This window comes from Pomacea canaliculata, linkage group LG14, assembly GCF_003073045.1.
Source record: "Pomacea canaliculata isolate SZHN2017 linkage group LG14, ASM307304v1, whole genome shotgun sequence".
Taxonomy (NCBI): domain Eukaryota; kingdom Metazoa; phylum Mollusca; class Gastropoda; order Architaenioglossa; family Ampullariidae; genus Pomacea; species Pomacea canaliculata.
Genome location: NC_037603.1, coordinates 14,431,287 through 14,449,165, shown reverse-complemented (window position 1 = coordinate 14,449,165; position 17,879 = coordinate 14,431,287). Strand labels below are relative to the sequence as shown.

Sequence of the window (17,879 nt, the reverse complement as noted above, 5' to 3'; positions counted from 1 at the left end):
AGGCCACTGTTTGTTTTGGTGGGTACTTGAGTTAGGCACTTTGTAAATACCTTTATTACTATTAGAAAAACCTTCAGTGTTTCATCAGTCTACAAATAATTAAAATTTTTATTGATATAAGCTTGAGATTATTAGTGTTGTGAATCGATTCTCTTCAGATGCATTTTGAGAGAGCTGCGGAAAAAACCCAGAATACTGGTGACTCATCAGTTGCAATATCTGCAGTCTGCAAATGCCATTCTCATTCTAGATGAGGTAAGATTGTGTTCACTATGTCACCACCATCGTAATAAGCTGAGTATGGTCTCTACACCTTACTCCCTGGCAGCTGCAAGGTTACAGAACTATGTTTACCTTTATCACTACAAGAAATTGAGAGGGTTTACACCCTCATGTTCTTCAACTGAAACAAATGCAATTTCTCATAAATCATGTACATCATTTATAAATCATAAAAATGTCCAGATGGCTGCGAGGAGTAAAAATGTAATTGTAAACAGAAAATAATAAATAATGGAAGGAATCACAGCCTAGCGATCAGTTCGCTTGACTGCGGAGCAGGTTTCTGGTTTGAGACCTGCTTGTAGAGTACTTGCTTTATCAGTGAAGGTGAAGAAGGCTGTAGGAGAGTGTGTTATTCCACCTTTCCACATGGTTTTCTGGACCACATATGGTCACTTTCCTTTGCCTTTATACATTGTGAAACTTAAATGTGGCTGTGGGATTTTTTGCATATTTGTATTTTTCCAATATGTTCCCTCATCTGTCTTTATGTTCTGTTTAGGGCAAAGCTGTTGGAATGGGAACTTATGAAGAGCTATCCAATTCAGGGATTGACTTTGCAGCCCTGTTGAAGGCCAGTGAGGAGGAGGAAGAGGAAGTGCCAGCTACACCCCTAGCCCATGGACTCCCTGCTGCCCTGGAAGCTGGTTCCCACATGTCACTTATCTCCATTGGCTCCGACTTTGAGGTGACTAAAGATAAAAGAAAGAGTTTCTTATCTGATGCTTTGAAGAAATTAAACGAATGTGCCATGGTGTGTAATGATATTTTCATGAGTAAATGAAATTCCAGGATTTATTGATGTTATGAAGGTAGTATATGTTAAAAAACTTTATTGTTTTTTTGGAGTGTTTTTTTGGGATATGTTGTGAAGAAAATAAGTTCCTTGAAGATCCACATAAAAACCACTTTGAAATGACTGGTTTGATTCATTAGAAGATACTAATTTCTAAAAACTCCTTCCCAAAAACTGAAAAGCTACAAAACTTGTAGGTCAAGAAAGATGGGACCATCTGTTAGTTGTACTTATTTTCAAATATGACTTCACAAATTTTACCTCCCTGTATGCACTGGTGAAGATGTTAGTGTGTAAATGCATACAGCAGTATTGTGCAAATAGAAGATAGCTATGTTTGGGGAATGAGTACTTTGTAATAAACTTTAAGCAAACTCTGTATCCTTGCTATTAGTGAATGAACTCAAACCTTTTTTTTAACCAAACAGGAGGTTCTCTCTTTCGCATGTTTCTTTGCTATATAAGCCTAAAGACTACTTGACTGTCCAGCATCAAAACTATAAGGTAATCTCTTTTTAGCCCGAGCCTGTGCAGTTGCCAGAAGAAGAACAGAGACAAGAAGGGACAGTTGGTTTAAAGATTTACGTGGAATACTTCAAGGCAGGGTCTGGGATCATCAAGTTCATTGTTCTGGTCCTCATCAACCTGGTGGCTCAGGGAACCTACATCACGAGTGACTGGTGGCTGTCTCGGTGGTGAGTTTCGTTTTCCTCATGTCTTCCATCCTGTAATTTCCTGTATTATTATTTTTATTCTGTGTTCTATACTCATCACCTCCCTTTCAGGCAAACTCTTTACTTCATGTCACCATGACCATTTAAAAAAAAGGGTTGTATGACAATATGTATATGATTTTTATCAGTTTTCATTTTCTATAAATATAAACAATTTTTGCCTTGAGGCAAAAGCATGCTTTGTTATTTTAGAAAATCCACAGAAATCAGCTTTCCTCAAACTGCTTTTCAAGAGAAATTTTGTTTTAAAACTAGGACCACAGTGAAGGCTCAGGATGGGTAAAAATTCCAGTTATTGAATTAGTAAAGTTAATTTAAATCATCCTATAGTGAAAGAAGATGATCAGAATCACACAGTACATAGTAATTCTGATGTTTTTGCAAGACCAAAATGCAGAAAATAATGGAATGTCAGTCTCATGGACATATTTTGTTTGCTTCACCACAAAAGAGTTAATTTGAAAAAGATTAGATATCTGGTCAAACCAAGGGAAAGTAAATGTGAAAAAAATAATTTGGCTTTTAAATGCAGCATCCTCTCCCCCTGTAGCATTATTTGTTTGCAAAGGAAAGAAAAATAAAATTTGTCTGGCTTAACAAGGCACATCAACAGGTGGGTTAAGTTATTACATCAGTGTTGCATTGATAAATAGGCTTTCAAAATAATGCATGTAGCAAGGCATCATTCGATCTTTTGAAGTAACTGGCTGTTTGTATTGCATTTATTGATAGTATTGTTCCCACACTTTTTTTTCTATTTCTACAGGTCTAATGATGAAGAGATTCGCATGGCAGCTCTAAAGCAGCATAATTATTACCTGTCACTGGGTTATAATGAGACCAATGTTACTGTCCCTTACATTGATAGTCATCGCAATATCTACATCTTCACCGGCATTATTGGTGGTGTTTTTATTTTTGGGATGATGCGTGCTTTGCTGTTTTTCAAAATTGCTGTTGATGCTTCTCAGCAGCTGCACAACAACATGTTTACTAGAATCTTGAGAGCTCCCATCAGCTTCTTTGATACAAATCCTGTTGGTGAGTGTCTTAACTGCAGTGTGTTTATGTAGGTTTGAACTGTTTCGTCATGCACCTGTTCAACTCTGTCACCATCTATGAATGAAACACCTGACCACATGAAGTGTATTGTATTTGCTTTCAGGGCGAATTCTCAATCGATTTGCAAAGGATGTTGGACACATGGATGATCTATTGCCCATTACCTTCTTCGATTTTGTGCAGGCAAGTTTATGATTATAGTATTTTCAATTAAGACTGGAAAGTATACATCTGTTTACCTAATGTGGATCAATTTTTGCATGCTCAGAACTGGGCTTGTGAAAATTTAGAGTTGATACATCATGCAGCGTTGATCATAACCCAGTCATAGCTAGGGTCCTGCCGTGTATGTCATTACTCATCAGACAAGTGAGTTCCTGCTGTGTAAATCATAATGCATTAGACTGGTGAAAAAATTAAACCTTGAGACAATTTACTATTATTAAGATATAATCTCTTTAATTAACATTTTATTAACAAGTCACTGGCACGAAAAATGCCCACAAGAAGTTTCACCTTTAAAATAGATCATTTGTAATAATTTGTTGACCTTATTAAATAGCTATAAAACCACTTTCAATTCATACTAGATCTTCCCAGGATGTCTGCTTTGGCTCTAAGCCAAGAGCGGGATCATGTTGTTATAGTATGGGCAACTTTAGGCCTTTTAGACAGGAAAATTTGCTGTCTCCCGATTTCTAATGTTTCTGTGACTTCATTAGGCCAAATAGAGTAATTGTTAATATATCTTTTGGTCTGTTTATAGTAAGTTTTGCAGTGTCATGCGATCTTAAGTGTGATGCATTGATGCTTAAATAGTTATGATTTTTCTTTGTCAGTGTTTCCTGTTGATAATTGGCATCATTCTGGTTGCTGGCTTTGTCAACCCATGGGTTTTCATTCCTACCTTACCTCTGGTGATTCTCTTCATGTGGATCCGCAGATATTACCTGTACACTTCACGCAGCATTAAACGTCTAGAAGGAATTTGTAAGTAGATTTTCTCACTTAAGTTTGCCTTATCAACAATCCTGTTATCACCAAGTAAACAACAAGTAGTAAGTCCCCTACATTTAGCAAATTATGATGTACTTCTACTGAAAAGAGTGACTGGAACAACTGTAATTTGTGAGGGTACCCTATGAGAGAAACTGAAAGACTTACAAGAGAGGGAGGGGATTGAGCGAGTGAGTTGCACAGTTTTTGTCTCTCCCTTTACAACAAATGGCGAACAGTGTCTCTCCCCTCCCCATTTCCTTTGATATGCAGTGTGCACTGATAGCACTGAGACCGAACTTCTAGATTTTAAAGACATGTTAGTGGCAATAATTTTGAAGAAAGTCAGGATGAAATAGAAATGATTTTCAGATATTTCTGAGTAAAGATATCACAACACATCATAAGTTTAGATGAGGGAATTAATTTGTCCGTAAAAGCTTTATAAAAAGAATTGTAAAGTTTTATTACTTTACCCACAGGCCGCAGCCCAGTGTTCACCTACCTCAGTGCATCACTGCAGGGCCTACATACAATACGTGCCTTTACCATGGAAGACAAGTGTCAGCAGGAATTTGATGCCCACCAGGACCTGCACTCAGAGGCCTGGTTCTTGTTCTTGTCGATCTCTCGCTGGCTGGCAGTTCGTCTAGATTGGCTGTGTGCCTTATTTGTAACCTCAGTCACTTTCTGCTCCGTCCTGGCATCAGGCTGTGAGTCTGAGTAGGATTTACTTTTGTGTGTGCATGATATGTATAAGCGAATACAAATTTACTGGAAAGCATGTTTAAACTATGTCTACTTTATCTGAGATTCCATGTCCGCCAGTGTTTCAACTTTGCCATTTGGTGCAGAAGTTTGTTTTTGTTCTTTTAAACACTCTCATAGTTGCATTTGTTATTCAAAAGATAAAGAAAGTAAGAATCCAACATTAAAAGCTTGTATGAAGTTTTAGTTTGGGTTATTAATGCTTAAACTGCTTCTCCGCTTAGCTGCCATATAAATTAATTTTGTTACGTTTCATTGAAGAAGATTTCTGCTATATCTTTAAAACAGTGCTGTGCAACATCTGATTTACTTTAATTTTCTGCACACTTTTTATAACATTCGTGTATTAAAGCAGATTCAGTCACAAGTATATAGTCATGTATGGAAAATATGTCAGATGTTAAGAAAAAAAGTAATTAAATATAACTGTTTTGATGACTGCATTTCATTTCAGCTCTAGACGCTGGCTTGGTGGGTCTTTCTATTACTTACTCCATGACATTGATGGGCATGTTCCAGTGGGGTGTGCGGCAGAGTGCAGAGGTTGAAAATCAGGTTTGTAGAAGTTTTTTTAAGTCGATATATTTGTGACCAAGTCCTTTTTGTCTCCTTTTAATTGCATATTGTCTTTTGTTTGAATAAAGCAGACCTAAGTTGTGTGGGATGTATCTTTTAGGTAAAAATGGCTCTTACATGCCTTGAAGTGTCATTTTAACTTAACACTGCTTGCTGCTCTGTTTTTCCAGTGTATTGGCATATCCTTATATATAGCTCAATAGTCATAAGAAAATATTCCACAGGTCTTTAGGTTTGCTGGTGACAAATCCTTAACAGTAAAATGTGCGTCAAAGCAGCAAACATTTGCCATTATTTAGAATTCTTGCAAAGCTTATAGCTGACCTGACGCTGGGGTGGTATTAGGATAGAAAACAAAGCTTTGTTGTTATATCCATCATAAGTAAAATGCAATGAGCTGTTTGTCTTAAAAAAAATGGGAGACATATATGAGAGAAAGTTGTTGTTGGCTGACTTGGTATGTTTCATGCATTTTCTTTGAGCTTCAAGAATAGTATATCAAATGTGTCCATGCTGTTTAGACCTTGTAACACATTATCACACACAAGTTCTTTGTCCTCTTATTTGGTGATTTGATTCCTCATTTTTCAGATGATATCAGTTGAAAGGGTTCTTGAATACTCTCAGCTACCTACAGAAGCACCACTAGAATCAGACAAAAAGCCACCAGACAACTGGCCAAATGCAGGCACCATTGAGGCTAATGACATGAACCTAAGATATTTTCCCAACAGTCCTGATGTTTTGAAAAATCTCACTTTCCGTATACGAGAAAAGGAAAAGGTAATTAAAGATGAATATATAACTCAATATCTGTACTCATTTCCATTATAGCATTTCCATATTCATTTTCTTACTAAAATGTGGGCTGAAATTCATTTATCACATAATCACCTGCAGGCTGAACAGGCTTGGTGATGTTTCAGATTGGCATTGTGGGAAGAACTGGAGCTGGAAAGAGTTCACTGATTACCTGTCTGTTTCGTCTGGTAGAACCCAGAGGTCAGCTGTTGATTGATGGTGTTGATGTCTGCTCTTTAGGTTTGCATGACCTACGCAAGAACATCTCCATTATCCCTCAGGTCTGTTATCAAAGTCTTTATATCTTTCTTTCCTTTCTTCTCTCTACCTCTTTCAGCCAGAATCCTTTACAAATCTTTGTGCTTTCTTTACCATGGATCTTTTCATCAGTTTAATATTTCCTCCTGTTGGTATTGGCTTTCTCTATTAGTTTATAACATGGAGGAATCTGAGGAATTGCAAAATGTTGGACTGATGGTGCAACGGTTAACACCTATCACCAGTCCAGTGAAGGTTAACTCTCATGGGTTCAGATCTCATCTCGCTTACATCCTTACACCTGCTTTGCCGTGAAATAGCCTTAGTTGGTCGATCTGCATAAAACAATAATACTCCCCACTTCCCACCACCATCACAAACTTCATCTGTTCCCAGATTCCAAAATTGTATATACATGCTAATGGGAAATTAGCTGCTGCTAGTCTCATCTGTAGCATAATGAATATGAAGGGACTGTGGTGTAACATTGTTTCCTTTGATAACAGGATCCAGTTCTGTTCACTGGCACACTACGTAGGAACCTGGATCCTTTCTTTCAGCACAGGGATGACCAGCTGTGGACTGCCCTAGAGGAGGTGAAAACTTACTGATGTATCATTGTCCCTGACGTTGACCCTGTAGCTTGAGTTAATTTCTTGTCATGGTCATTCATACTATTTCTCCTGTTAACTTAGTGATTTCTCAGTTTGAGCTTAGGCTGTTGTTGATTAGACCAAAAAAAGATGCCAACAATTGTGCAATCCAACTAATTGAGTCAGAGATATTTAAAGTTAATTGTTTTTTGAGAGCTGTGTTCACCTGTTCAATTGGTTTGAGATCTCAGAGAATGATTTGCTGTGCTTTACCTCATTAGGTGCAGCTTAAGTCGGCCATAGAAGAGCTTACTGCTGGCCTGGAAACACAGGTCTCAGAAGGTGGAGTCAACTTCAGTGTGGGGCAGCGGCAGTTAATCTGCCTTGCTCGTGCTATTTTGCGTCACAATCGCATTCTGCTCATTGATGAAGCTACTGCTAATGTGGATCCTATGTAAGTTGAAATGACCTGGATTTTCTTTTACAACCTAATCATTGGCATTTTTAATGAAGAAGCATTATATATTTATTTAGCATAAAGACTCTTTATGGCAGTTTGTTAGTCAGAGAGATGAATATCATGTATACATGTGCTGTGGGAAGAGCTATAGGGACAGTTATCTGGTAATTTCGACAGAGAAAGGCTGGTGTGTAGAAAGTAGCCACAGTGGCTACAATCCTTAGAAGACCAAAGCAAGCTGCCCAGCTGGGAAATGTTTCCAATGTTCCCATGGCAGAGCTAGAAAGAGACTGTCTAATGCTAAACTACCCTAAACAAACTGCCATGTTTTTCATAGTATAATGTGAAGACAATTTGGGGGAAAAAATACACCTATACCCTTATGACTCGTGATCGCTAAATCTGCGTGTAAATATTTTGAGTGCAGAACAGACTCCTTGATTCAAGAAACCATACGCAGTAAGTTTCGCTACTGTACGGTGTTGACAATTGCACACAGACTTCACACAGTCATGGATTCCGACAGGGTGATGGTAAGTAGGATTTCTGATTGGGCTATCTCCCTCTTGACTTTTCTCCCCTCCCATTCGCCTCCCCCTTTTTCACCTCCTCCTCTTTTTATTTTTCACTTTTTCAAAAATATATATACATATATATGTTCATGTGTGCATACATATGTAAATGTATGTGGGTGTTTGCACATAAATGTACTTGATGTCTGTAAATTTGGTGGCAGGAAAATTTGGCTGCATAGAGTGCCAATGTTGTCTTGGCAAAATACTTTTTAGGTTAAGTTATATTTCTTATTAACATCATTGTTATTAGAAATCATAGAACAAGTAGCATTTTACTCCCCATGTTCTTGCCCATCAAGCTTTTCTTTAATATTAAATCTGAACATTCATTTATCACCAGCAGTATTACATATTGTTTGAACAGTGTTACAGAAGTTTTTTTGCAAATTCCAACAATGAACATCCATAAGACCTTAAAGTGCTTTTACCATGAAGGAGATTATCTCCTGTCTCGTTTTCCTACTTAAAAGATTATCTACCTTTCCCACAGGAAATTATCTCTGGTTTCTTCTATCATTATCCAGTAAACATGGCTTGGTAATAACTCTACAGATTTCTGTTTTGGATGCCTTTTTCTTTACTTTTTAAAATTTTGTTGGAGTTGTTTGATTTTTAAGATTTTTTTGCGTTGTTTGTTGACTTCGTCACACAGCAGCATGTTAAGCTTTGTGAAATAATATTTACTACTCTAAGAGTCAGTGTAAATGCATTAATAATGTTTACCAGATTGACCAGGATGTGAATATAATGAACCAACACCTCCTTAATGCCATAATAAATGCCAGGAAAGTCATCTCATCTGTTCCCAGCAATACTGAAGGAAATCATACAATTTTATTATTTTCTTCCAGTAAAATGAAAATGAGGTCCTCAAACAGTGAGTTGTTTGGGCTGTTTCAGAGTAAACCACACCTTTGATGGTTATCATTCTCACCAGATGCAAGCATTCTTCTATGTTTAAAAAATGTTTCACTAATTTTTTTACCTTTGCGTACAGGTGTTATCTGATGGCTGCATTGTACAGTTTGAAGAGCCGCATCTGCTACTTCAACGTGAGTCAGGCCTGTTCTACAGCATGGTGCAACAGACTGGGAAGGCAGATTCAGAGTATTTGTCCACCATTGCTGCAGATGCCTATTTCATGAGGCGGGGAATCCCCAGGTCTACCAAGGAAGTAGAAATGCCTTTGTCTCACACTGTTTCTCAAGAAGTGGCAACGAAAGTCAAATCCCCAAACAAAGTGGCTGTAATCAATAACATAAAGTTGGATGCACCCATAGCCTTTGCTGAGAGCTTTCACAGTCTGCTAAATCATGCGAGCAGGGAAGATGACGATGAAGAGGAGGAAGTTGATAACACTGCTGAAGAAAGGAAGAGCATAGATGCTTCTGAAGAGGCTTCAACTGTTACCAGTGGGCAGAACAACAGTGCTGAGTCTGAATCAGATACCAGAAACAACTCATCAGTTTCTGACTTTTCTCAGGTCGATGACGAGTTTATGAACAAGGGTGATTTAGTGAAAGCTGGGTCTAATGATGATATTCTTGAAAACAGTGGGATTGAGATCACAGAGGATGTTGATGATACTTCGCAGTGTCTGTTACCAAAGATGGAATCTGGTATTGGCACAGACGTGAATGAAGCTGTTTGGACAGCAAAGATCACAGGGACAGCCTCTCCAATGATGTTAGTGAAGCTATGGTAGAAACTTCACTGCCCAGCTCAAAGCAAGACTTGCGTAATATGACTAGAACCAATGATGGTCCCAGTGAGTTTTCTGACAAGGAAACAGCTGTAGACACATTTTTAAAGAGTAATAGACCTGAAGGAGAACAAATAGAGATGTTCTCAGAATTAGAACCATTGATTATGCCAGGTTTGGTTGACAATAACTCAACATCAGTCAGGAGTTGATGAAGAATGAAGAGGTAGTTAAGAAAATTGTACCCACTGATTTCCCCCAAATTTACAATTTTTGTAGTGATATCATTCCTTTTATCTGTCATTTTATGTATAATAATTTCAGATTGGCATCATTTAATAGCTCATTTAGATTTTCTAAAAATTGTATAAATGTAGGAAATATTTTTATTTCAGACAGTTTTGATTATGAATTCATGATTTTTCTTTTGAGGTCTTTCAACTGTTTGTTTATACTTCCCAATAAGACCTTCATATTAAGACTTTCCAAACTCATTTAAAATTCGTTTAATTGAGAGAGAGGTCTGAATGAAAAGAACTCACCAGTCTGCTTTATTTTATTGATGTGAGATCAAGCTCCAACAAATTCAATGTTTCATTTGAAAATGAAATATCTATACTGAATAATAAACCTCTTAAAATTATCTCATACTACATGTAGATAGTACATTTAATTTTTTTTCTGTTGGTCTGTCATGTCTGAATTTTTTCATGCCTTTTTTTTTCTCCAAAGGGCTTCTTAATCTCAGATTGAATTTCAATAGTATGTTGTATTCCGCTGATACATTGGCCATCTCTACTCTCACTCACCTGCCACCTTTCATGAATCTCTTGTTTCTCCATATTGATATTTTGAAACTGCATTTTAAAAGTCATTGCAACTTTTCTTGAGAGGAATTTGATTTTATGATTTTTGCTGTCTACTGGTTTATCTGTAATATTAAATACTCTTATTGTTTCATTTTTTTGTTAGTTTGAAGTCATTGGCTTTGTTTGGTGAAGGAATTATGCATAATGATTGCAGTGATGGTGAAGAGAGTAGAGATTCTTTTGTATCAGTGGGTGTACCTACGTTCCTGATGACTTTCTTTTGATGAGTTTTCCCCCATTTTTTTGTTTTTTTTTTTTTTTGTCTCTTCTTTCCCTGAAAACTCCTACCATTCTGTGACAGTACTGAAATCTTTAATTGCTTTGTGTTGCTGTGGGTCACATCTTCGAATTAATGTTGCTGAAGAAAGGACACCAGAATCTGTTCAAAGTCTGCCAGCTGGTCAGCAGGCTTTTTACACAGTTGTGAAAGTGAACTGATTGCTTGCATATAGGTTGCATTGTTTGTTTTCACTAATGTAGTTTTGTTGGTCTGGAGTTAGTGGGAATATATAAGCAACTTGTGATTGGACAGAGATTGGAATATGTTAATGTTGCAAGTGAAGTGTCAGCAAAGACTATAAAAGTTGAGACATTTCATAAAAGTTAATTTTTAAAACCTAGAAAGTATTAACATCTGTTAACTTTTATCAGATTATTTTTTTTAAATGCGAATATACTGTCACTATTAATTTAGATGTAAAGACTAGTTTAATGAAGATCACGTAAGCAATAATGGACTTTGTCATATTTTTATTTCAACCTCATGAAACCTCGTGTTTTATTTTTTTCTTCAAACAGACAAAAATGTCTTATTGGAAAAATGATTGCAGAAAGTCTACAGCATTCCTAATTGCATGTCAGACTTCAAATGGCTACTATTTTAAGATGTATATTTGGAATTATTCTTTCTGATTTTTATTCTATTTTATATGTAAATAAAACATTTTTAACTATATGATTACAGGAATGTGATTTTTTTTTATATGTTATTTAGGACATTAATCTGATCACATTTCAATGTTGAGCTCAGTGCATCTACACAATATTTCTTGTGTGTGTGAGCACACTTCGCAGTTTATATCCGATGAGCACTTTGACAATAAAAGCAGCTTCTTCCCAAAACTGCTTTTTGTTATGACATGTGGCCTAATGTTCACAAACTAAACCTCTAATTTGTCTCTAGTTCTAAATGTTTACCAGCATATATTATAATTTTGGCACATTAAATTTCTTTGTATTTGAAGAACTTGTATTATCAATGTTAAAAAACTTTTTTTTTTTAAAGCTCACACATAACCACTTTAACCAGTGGAGAGTATTGTCCTGACTTGTCAACTGATTTTTGGCTGTTCGGAAACTCTGTGAATGCACAAAATTAAAGATGACATTCTGACAGTACATTGCAATATCAGACTTACTGTCAGCACTTGCTGCAGTCCTGCAGAATCAGTCCCCAAACAGAACGGACATAGTATGAGGTACTGTCTTTTACTGTGTAAAGTACTGTGTCTTGAAGTAGACGTTGGCTGTTCTCTCCTTCATAATCAGGTCTATTGGTTTTTGTCCCGTCTCTGCCAGTACCGACAGGTTTGGTGTGTGTGAGGGTACACCCAATACTACTTTTAGAGCCCTGGCCTGTACTGATTGGAGTTTAGCTATTTGGTTAGCCCTCAGGTGAACTAAGAGTGGGGCTGCGTATAGCAGTTTTTTCATTACATGGGCTTGATATAGGTTAAGTAGAGATTTTGGGTGGGTGCCCCAGTTGTTACCGCTTACTACTCTCATTAGGTCACTGCAGGGAGACAGAAGCGTGACTGGGAGCCTGAGTGCAGGCCACGTGACGGCTGGTAAGGAGGAACTATCTCCTGCAAATAGTCAGGAGCAGTTTTAGACATGCAGGACTGGGCAATGGAAAGTACTTTGTAAACAATGCGCTTGTTCATTGGGAGCCAGTGAAGGCTCTGTAGCATAGGGGTGATGTGCTCAGTGGACGACTTTGCACGGGTGACAATCCTAGCAGCTGTTTTGAACTCTTTGGAGTTGATCCAACTGAGTAGCAGGTATACCCCACAATGCACTGTTACAGTAGTCCAGTCGTGATGTGATGGTAGCCACAGTAAGTGTGCAGCAGCTTCAGTCAGCATGGGCCATAGCCTACCTAAAGTCCTCAAAAGGTAGTAGGACTTAGCCACAACAGAACTGACATGGTTGCACATGGAGAGATCTGCATCAATAAACAGCCCGAGGTCCCGCTGGCGGGGTGGCTACAACAGATGCTGTTTGATCGCGTGTGCTGGGATGAGACCTAGGTATTGAAGTATTATATGACACTTTATCACAATAATATCGGTCTCCATATATTTATGGTTTGATGTGAATAACTGCAGTTGCCTGTAGGCCCAAACCCCGTCAATAGTACAAATGAGAAGCCCATAACCAAGTCTTTGTTTTGTGGAATGAAAGCGCATGCAGACACAGGGGTGCATGAATGTGACATGCTGAGGGTGACCCCGACACCCTACAACAAACACATAATGTCATACATGTCATACGTTCTCTTCTCTTAATTCAAGAAACATCCAACAGCAAAAGCATGATGGGTGTTGTATTTTGATCTGAACACTTTTATCAAACATGCAACTTCATGGTCTCTTATAATTTTTTTAAATTAGTCCTCAGGATCAACATTATCAATGTCACACTAAGATCAAATGGAGCTTTCTGCAATGTTTATACCATAGCAAGCAGATGAATGTGAATAAAAAAAACAAAACAAAAAACAAAGCCTCCAGCCTTGTTGGTGGAAAGTGGATCCATCCTCCACACAAACGTTGCCCCGTCCTGCCCCTTGATGAGATGGCGGTCTGACATGACTGGAGCACCTGCTGACACATTATTTACATTATTCTTCACATACAACGGCTTCATTGTCTAAAACAGTTCTTGTGCTACCGTGTTTGTCGAACTCTATTAATAGGGAACAGATTGCGGGGCGACTAATGATCATGAAGACTGGAAGATTCGGTTACACGTATGCCTTATAGATATACAAGACATAAATTACACACAAACAAACATACTGTTCCGCTGTATTCTGTTTATTATCAGCCTGTCCTGCTGTATTCTGTATTTATTGAGATTTTAAGATGTCTTCCAGGTTTAAGTTTGTTTTTTTTTAATTTGATGGAAATAAGGTCAGGGCAGACAGGTCACGTGAGGGGCGGACATCACATTTCTGTCTCTCGCTCCGCACGGAACAATGATGGAATGGTTGCAGCTTCGGTAAAAAGGCTGAACAAAAAACAAAAAAGCTGCCGCGTTTGTATTATATTGCAGCCCAGATAGTTTGCATAATTTAATGAAATGAATAAGACTAAAGCAGTGTGCATGTGTACATATATAAGTATATCCTCAATGAGTGTGTGTCGGTGAGTGTGGTCAGCTAGAAGATTGTAAGCACATTTTCATTTTACTTATATATGTCATACATGATATTATTATTTGCTGATTTGTGCTTTTTGCCGACTGTTGTTTTTTTTCTTGAAAATGGAAATCAACACAAAATGACAGAACAAATACTTGACTTAGCGTCTGTCCGCCATCAGATGTTCCGCTAACTTCTTTGGTTTCTAGTCACGTGACAAGAACTGTTGTACCAAGCAGTCACTCGGTCACAAGCATCATGGCTCGTGTGTGTGAGTGGGTGGCACTTTCCCTGATTCTGTACATGCGTTAGTCCATCACACACACACAGACAGACAGACACAAACACACAGGCACACACAGAGACACAAACACACACACACAGACATACACCTCACTCACCCCCTAAAGTACATGACCATAAGCACGAGCACACACACCCCTTCTGATGCGGGTGTAGGATGTGAGGTCACTTTTGTCGATAACACGAAGAGTGCGCACACAAGGACAAGTCTGGGTAGAGGCATGCGAGTAAAAAGACCGGTGAGGCTGGACCTAATCATTATCTGGCCAAGACTAACAGGTAGGTAGAGTATTTACGATCGGGAGGATTTAGTGGCACTGTCAGCACCCGAGCTAAAAACAACAATAATTATGATACATGGCGGCTGGTGTGAGAGCTTTAGCAAGAAAGATGTTTCGCCTTGATCTGCTGCAGTCTTTGCTCTCAGTCCATTCTTGCGTGACACGGGGTCATGGGGGTTGGAAGGGGAGGAATGGCTGCCAGGACTTTCGTGTTAAACTGCTGTCATACACGGACAAATTGATAATTTCTATGTGCATATGATCATAAATTCATTGAGTGAATTGAAACTCACGCTTTATTCTGGGATGTACACCGAAATGGCATTCCACGACGCCTGCAACAAGTTGTGTTCTATCCTCGCCATCTCTTCGGGCGGGACGTGCCTGAGCCAACCATTAATTGTCAACAGTGCAGGATTTATCTCCCCTTCATTATCACCTGATCATCGAACGCAGGCGCAGCTTCTGCGTTTTCGGGCCTGGCGTCATCGTCGCCACCCGCTTCAGCGTCTGCCGGTGCATTGTAGGCAGGGCGACGCTGAAAATAATAAAAAAAAAAACGCAATGTGGTCACGATTTATTTAGATTAGATTATTGCCCGTTATGCCGGTCGGCACGTAGGGCAGCCGATGTTCTAATGTGGTCACGGCGGAGATTTAAACATATGCATATGATCATAAATTCCTTGAGTGAATTGAAACTCACGCTTTATTGTGGGATGTAGACTGAAATAGCATCCCCTGACGCTTCCAGCAAGTGATGCTCCATCCTCGCCATCTCTTCGGGCGGGACGTGCCTGAGCCAACGATTTATCGTCAGAAGTGCAGGATTTACTTCTCCGCCATTATCCCCGCCTGCATTGAATGCAGGCGCAGCTTCTGCGTTTTCGGGCCTGGCGTCATCGTCGCCACCCCCTTCAGCGTCCGCAGGTGCATTGTGTGTAGGGCGGCGACGCTGAAAATAATTTTAAAAAAACGCATTGTGGTCACGGCGGAGATTTAACCCCGCCCGAGATCGAAAAAAAAATTAAAATGATAACAAGAGATCAAACTGTGTAAAATAAATTATATGCAATAAAGACAGCTATCTATGATACACCGTATATAAGAGGATTTTAAAAACATTTGCATGGTGTTAATTTTAAGAATGGTTCTGATTTCTTGTTGTAAACTCACATCAAAGATAGTAACTATATATACAGGGCGGAGAATTCAGATATTGGGCAAAAGCTCAAAAGTCAGAAATAAAGAAATTTTTTTTTACATAATATATACAAACATAAAGTACCAAACAATCAATGGAGGACCAAGTCAGGTTCCAGTGTTGCCTCCCTTATGTATTTATTCATTCACGCACAGGGTTACAAACTATAAGACACTACACTTTAATCATTGAAATGAATCACTGGAATGACAACAAAGCCTTGTCTGTATGGAAGAATGACATTCTTGGAAGTAAGATCTGCCAATGGCTTTACTTTAAGCTCACGTGCAACATTTTCAACTTTATTCTCAGAAAATCTGACTTAACAAGGTATGTGAAAATGTGGTGGATGTTGTAAAAGACTGATAAACAAGATAGATCTGAGAATTAACTGAAAGAATATTGCAAACAAGTGCCATTTCATTTCCAAATGACACACAATTATCTCTGAGCAAAAGTGCTCAGTACACACTTTTCTGAACTGCCGTTCAAAAGTAACTCCATGTGGCACCAAACCTGCATGATGTTTCTTATGTAGAGTGGCTTGTTGATACTGCTTGACCTTTTCTTGTCTAAAGCTTCCCTCGTGCCACCTTCTAATCACTTGTTGCAGAGGCAAGGAAGGCTTTCTCACACTCTTTAGAATCTTCCTCATAAAATTTTCAAAAGGAAAAGCTGACACATTGTCCAAAGAACCATATGTAACTTTGCATCATCAGCAAGATGAAGAAGACCATGCACATTGTACACCAGCATGTTCTCCCCATACAGCTGTGAAAAATTCTGAACAAACAACTGCAGCAGACATTTTGCATAAGAGTTGTAGGTATTGGATTTATCCCTACGTAAAAGTATGTGCATAGCAACACCGAGTAGCATGAAGTTAGAATTCATGGCAGTTGGCAAATGTCCTGACAAAGCAACAATACCAGTATTCAATAAAAACTGACGAAATTCAACTGCTTTCCATCGAGCGACTTCAACCAAAGACCTTGGTCGTCTCGCAAATTCTGATGGCAAGCAGTTTGCGAAGTCCTACAGAGTGTGTGAGATGGCAGACAGTTTGCGAAGTCCTGCAGAGTGTGTGAGATGTGAAATGTTTTATTTTGCTCAGCGTCTGGCCTATAACTGTTCTCTCTCAAATTCACCAAAGCTCCCATCCCACTGTCAGTCCTATAATTCTCCCTCGCAACAATGACATTCTACTTCGAAGCAAAAAAGACATTTAACAGTGTTGAACATTGCAGAACCTTCTAGAATCCAGATGCAAAGGAACAAGGACATTCTATTCTACTTTGTCGCAATCAAAGACATGCTACTTTGTTACATCGGCAAATATTCTACTTTGTCGCAATCAAAGACATGCTACCTTGTTACATTACTGCCGTGCAGAACATTCTAGAATAATCGGCAAAGACATTATACTTTGTACACGTAGATCCCCTGGACCGATGGCAGACGATTTTTTTCACTTAACTGCTAGAACGAGGCTCGGGACCTCAAAACTTCCGGTTAAGCCTACCATGGTTTAGCGAATGACTTCAATGGCTGTGTCAGCAAAGTCTGCAAGAGTAACAATAAAGAAACGCACAAAAGGCGGTTGATACTGCTGCTGGTAGAATGTAACTGCAAGTATCAAATCGTTCGGTGTAAATTTTTTTCCGCTTCCGCGAGCAGGAATATCGACAGATCAAGACAAGTGGCAGCGGCTCTTATTCATGCTACAGGCCGCTAGATCAGAACAAGTTTCAATCTACTGAGAGCCAAGATTTGTTCAAGGCACTTGGAAGAAGAATGCATTTTAAAGGCACTGATCTTATTTACCTCTTACTTTTCTTTATCCTGTTCATGTTATAGTTCGCGACTATAAGGCGACAATTTTCACATAGCCAAGGATATGCCCATTAAAAAAAAATAAATTTAGTTATTAATAATCGCGTCATTCATTAAATTACTTGAGAAGTGTATTGATTAAATATTCTTCATATTGTTTTTAAAAGCTCGCTGTAGATGAATAGGCCTAGAACAACGAAATACCCGATTTTATATAAAAGCGAGAGACCGAGGTAAAGCATATATAAGCGAACACTTCATGATTCTAGATCTAGAAGTTTAAATGCGATTCATATATTATTTATTATTTCATACGAAAGATTTCCGACTAGTGAAGCAAATACTTTTGTGTTCTAAATAGAT

At 38.5% G+C, this 17,879-nt stretch overlaps 1 protein-coding gene and 1 long non-coding RNA gene across 7 annotated transcripts in view; one reads left to right on the top strand and one right to left on the bottom strand.

Moving 5' to 3' along the window:
• The window catches only part of LOC112555873 (multidrug resistance-associated protein 4-like), a 38,619-nt gene extending 26,749 nt beyond the window's left edge, over positions 1-11,870 (top strand). For all 5 annotated transcript variants that reach the window (XM_025224434.1, XM_025224435.1, XM_025224436.1 and 2 more), the window contains exons 13-26: positions 159-255; positions 785-970; positions 1,598-1,773; positions 2,579-2,853; positions 2,978-3,057; positions 3,714-3,864; positions 4,353-4,583; positions 5,093-5,193; positions 5,806-5,997; positions 6,141-6,296; positions 6,780-6,869; positions 7,148-7,320; positions 7,754-7,859; positions 8,899-11,870. In XM_025224434.1, the coding sequence (XP_025080219.1) occupies positions 159-255; positions 785-970; positions 1,598-1,773; positions 2,579-2,853; positions 2,978-3,057; positions 3,714-3,864; positions 4,353-4,583; positions 5,093-5,193; positions 5,806-5,997; positions 6,141-6,296; positions 6,780-6,869; positions 7,148-7,320; positions 7,754-7,859; positions 8,899-9,606 (2,722 nt within the window). In that variant the 3' untranslated portion in view covers positions 9,607-11,870. The remainder of the gene's footprint in view (positions 1-158; positions 256-784; positions 971-1,597; positions 1,774-2,578; positions 2,854-2,977; positions 3,058-3,713; positions 3,865-4,352; positions 4,584-5,092; positions 5,194-5,805; positions 5,998-6,140; positions 6,297-6,779; positions 6,870-7,147; positions 7,321-7,753; positions 7,860-8,898) is intronic.
• Positions 11,871-13,060: 1,190 nt separating this feature from the next.
• Positions 13,061-17,161, bottom strand: LOC112555883. 2 transcript variants are annotated; one of them, XR_003097551.1, is made up of 4 exons: positions 17,053-17,161; positions 15,186-15,434; positions 14,774-15,018; positions 13,061-13,354 (listed from the first exon to the last, which is right to left on the bottom strand). It is a non-coding gene; the product is annotated as an uncharacterized LOC112555883 (long non-coding RNA). The 2 variants fall into 2 exon arrangements; XR_003097552.1 differs by having other exon boundaries at positions 17,109-17,141.
• Between the last annotated feature and the right edge of the window lie 718 nt (positions 17,162-17,879).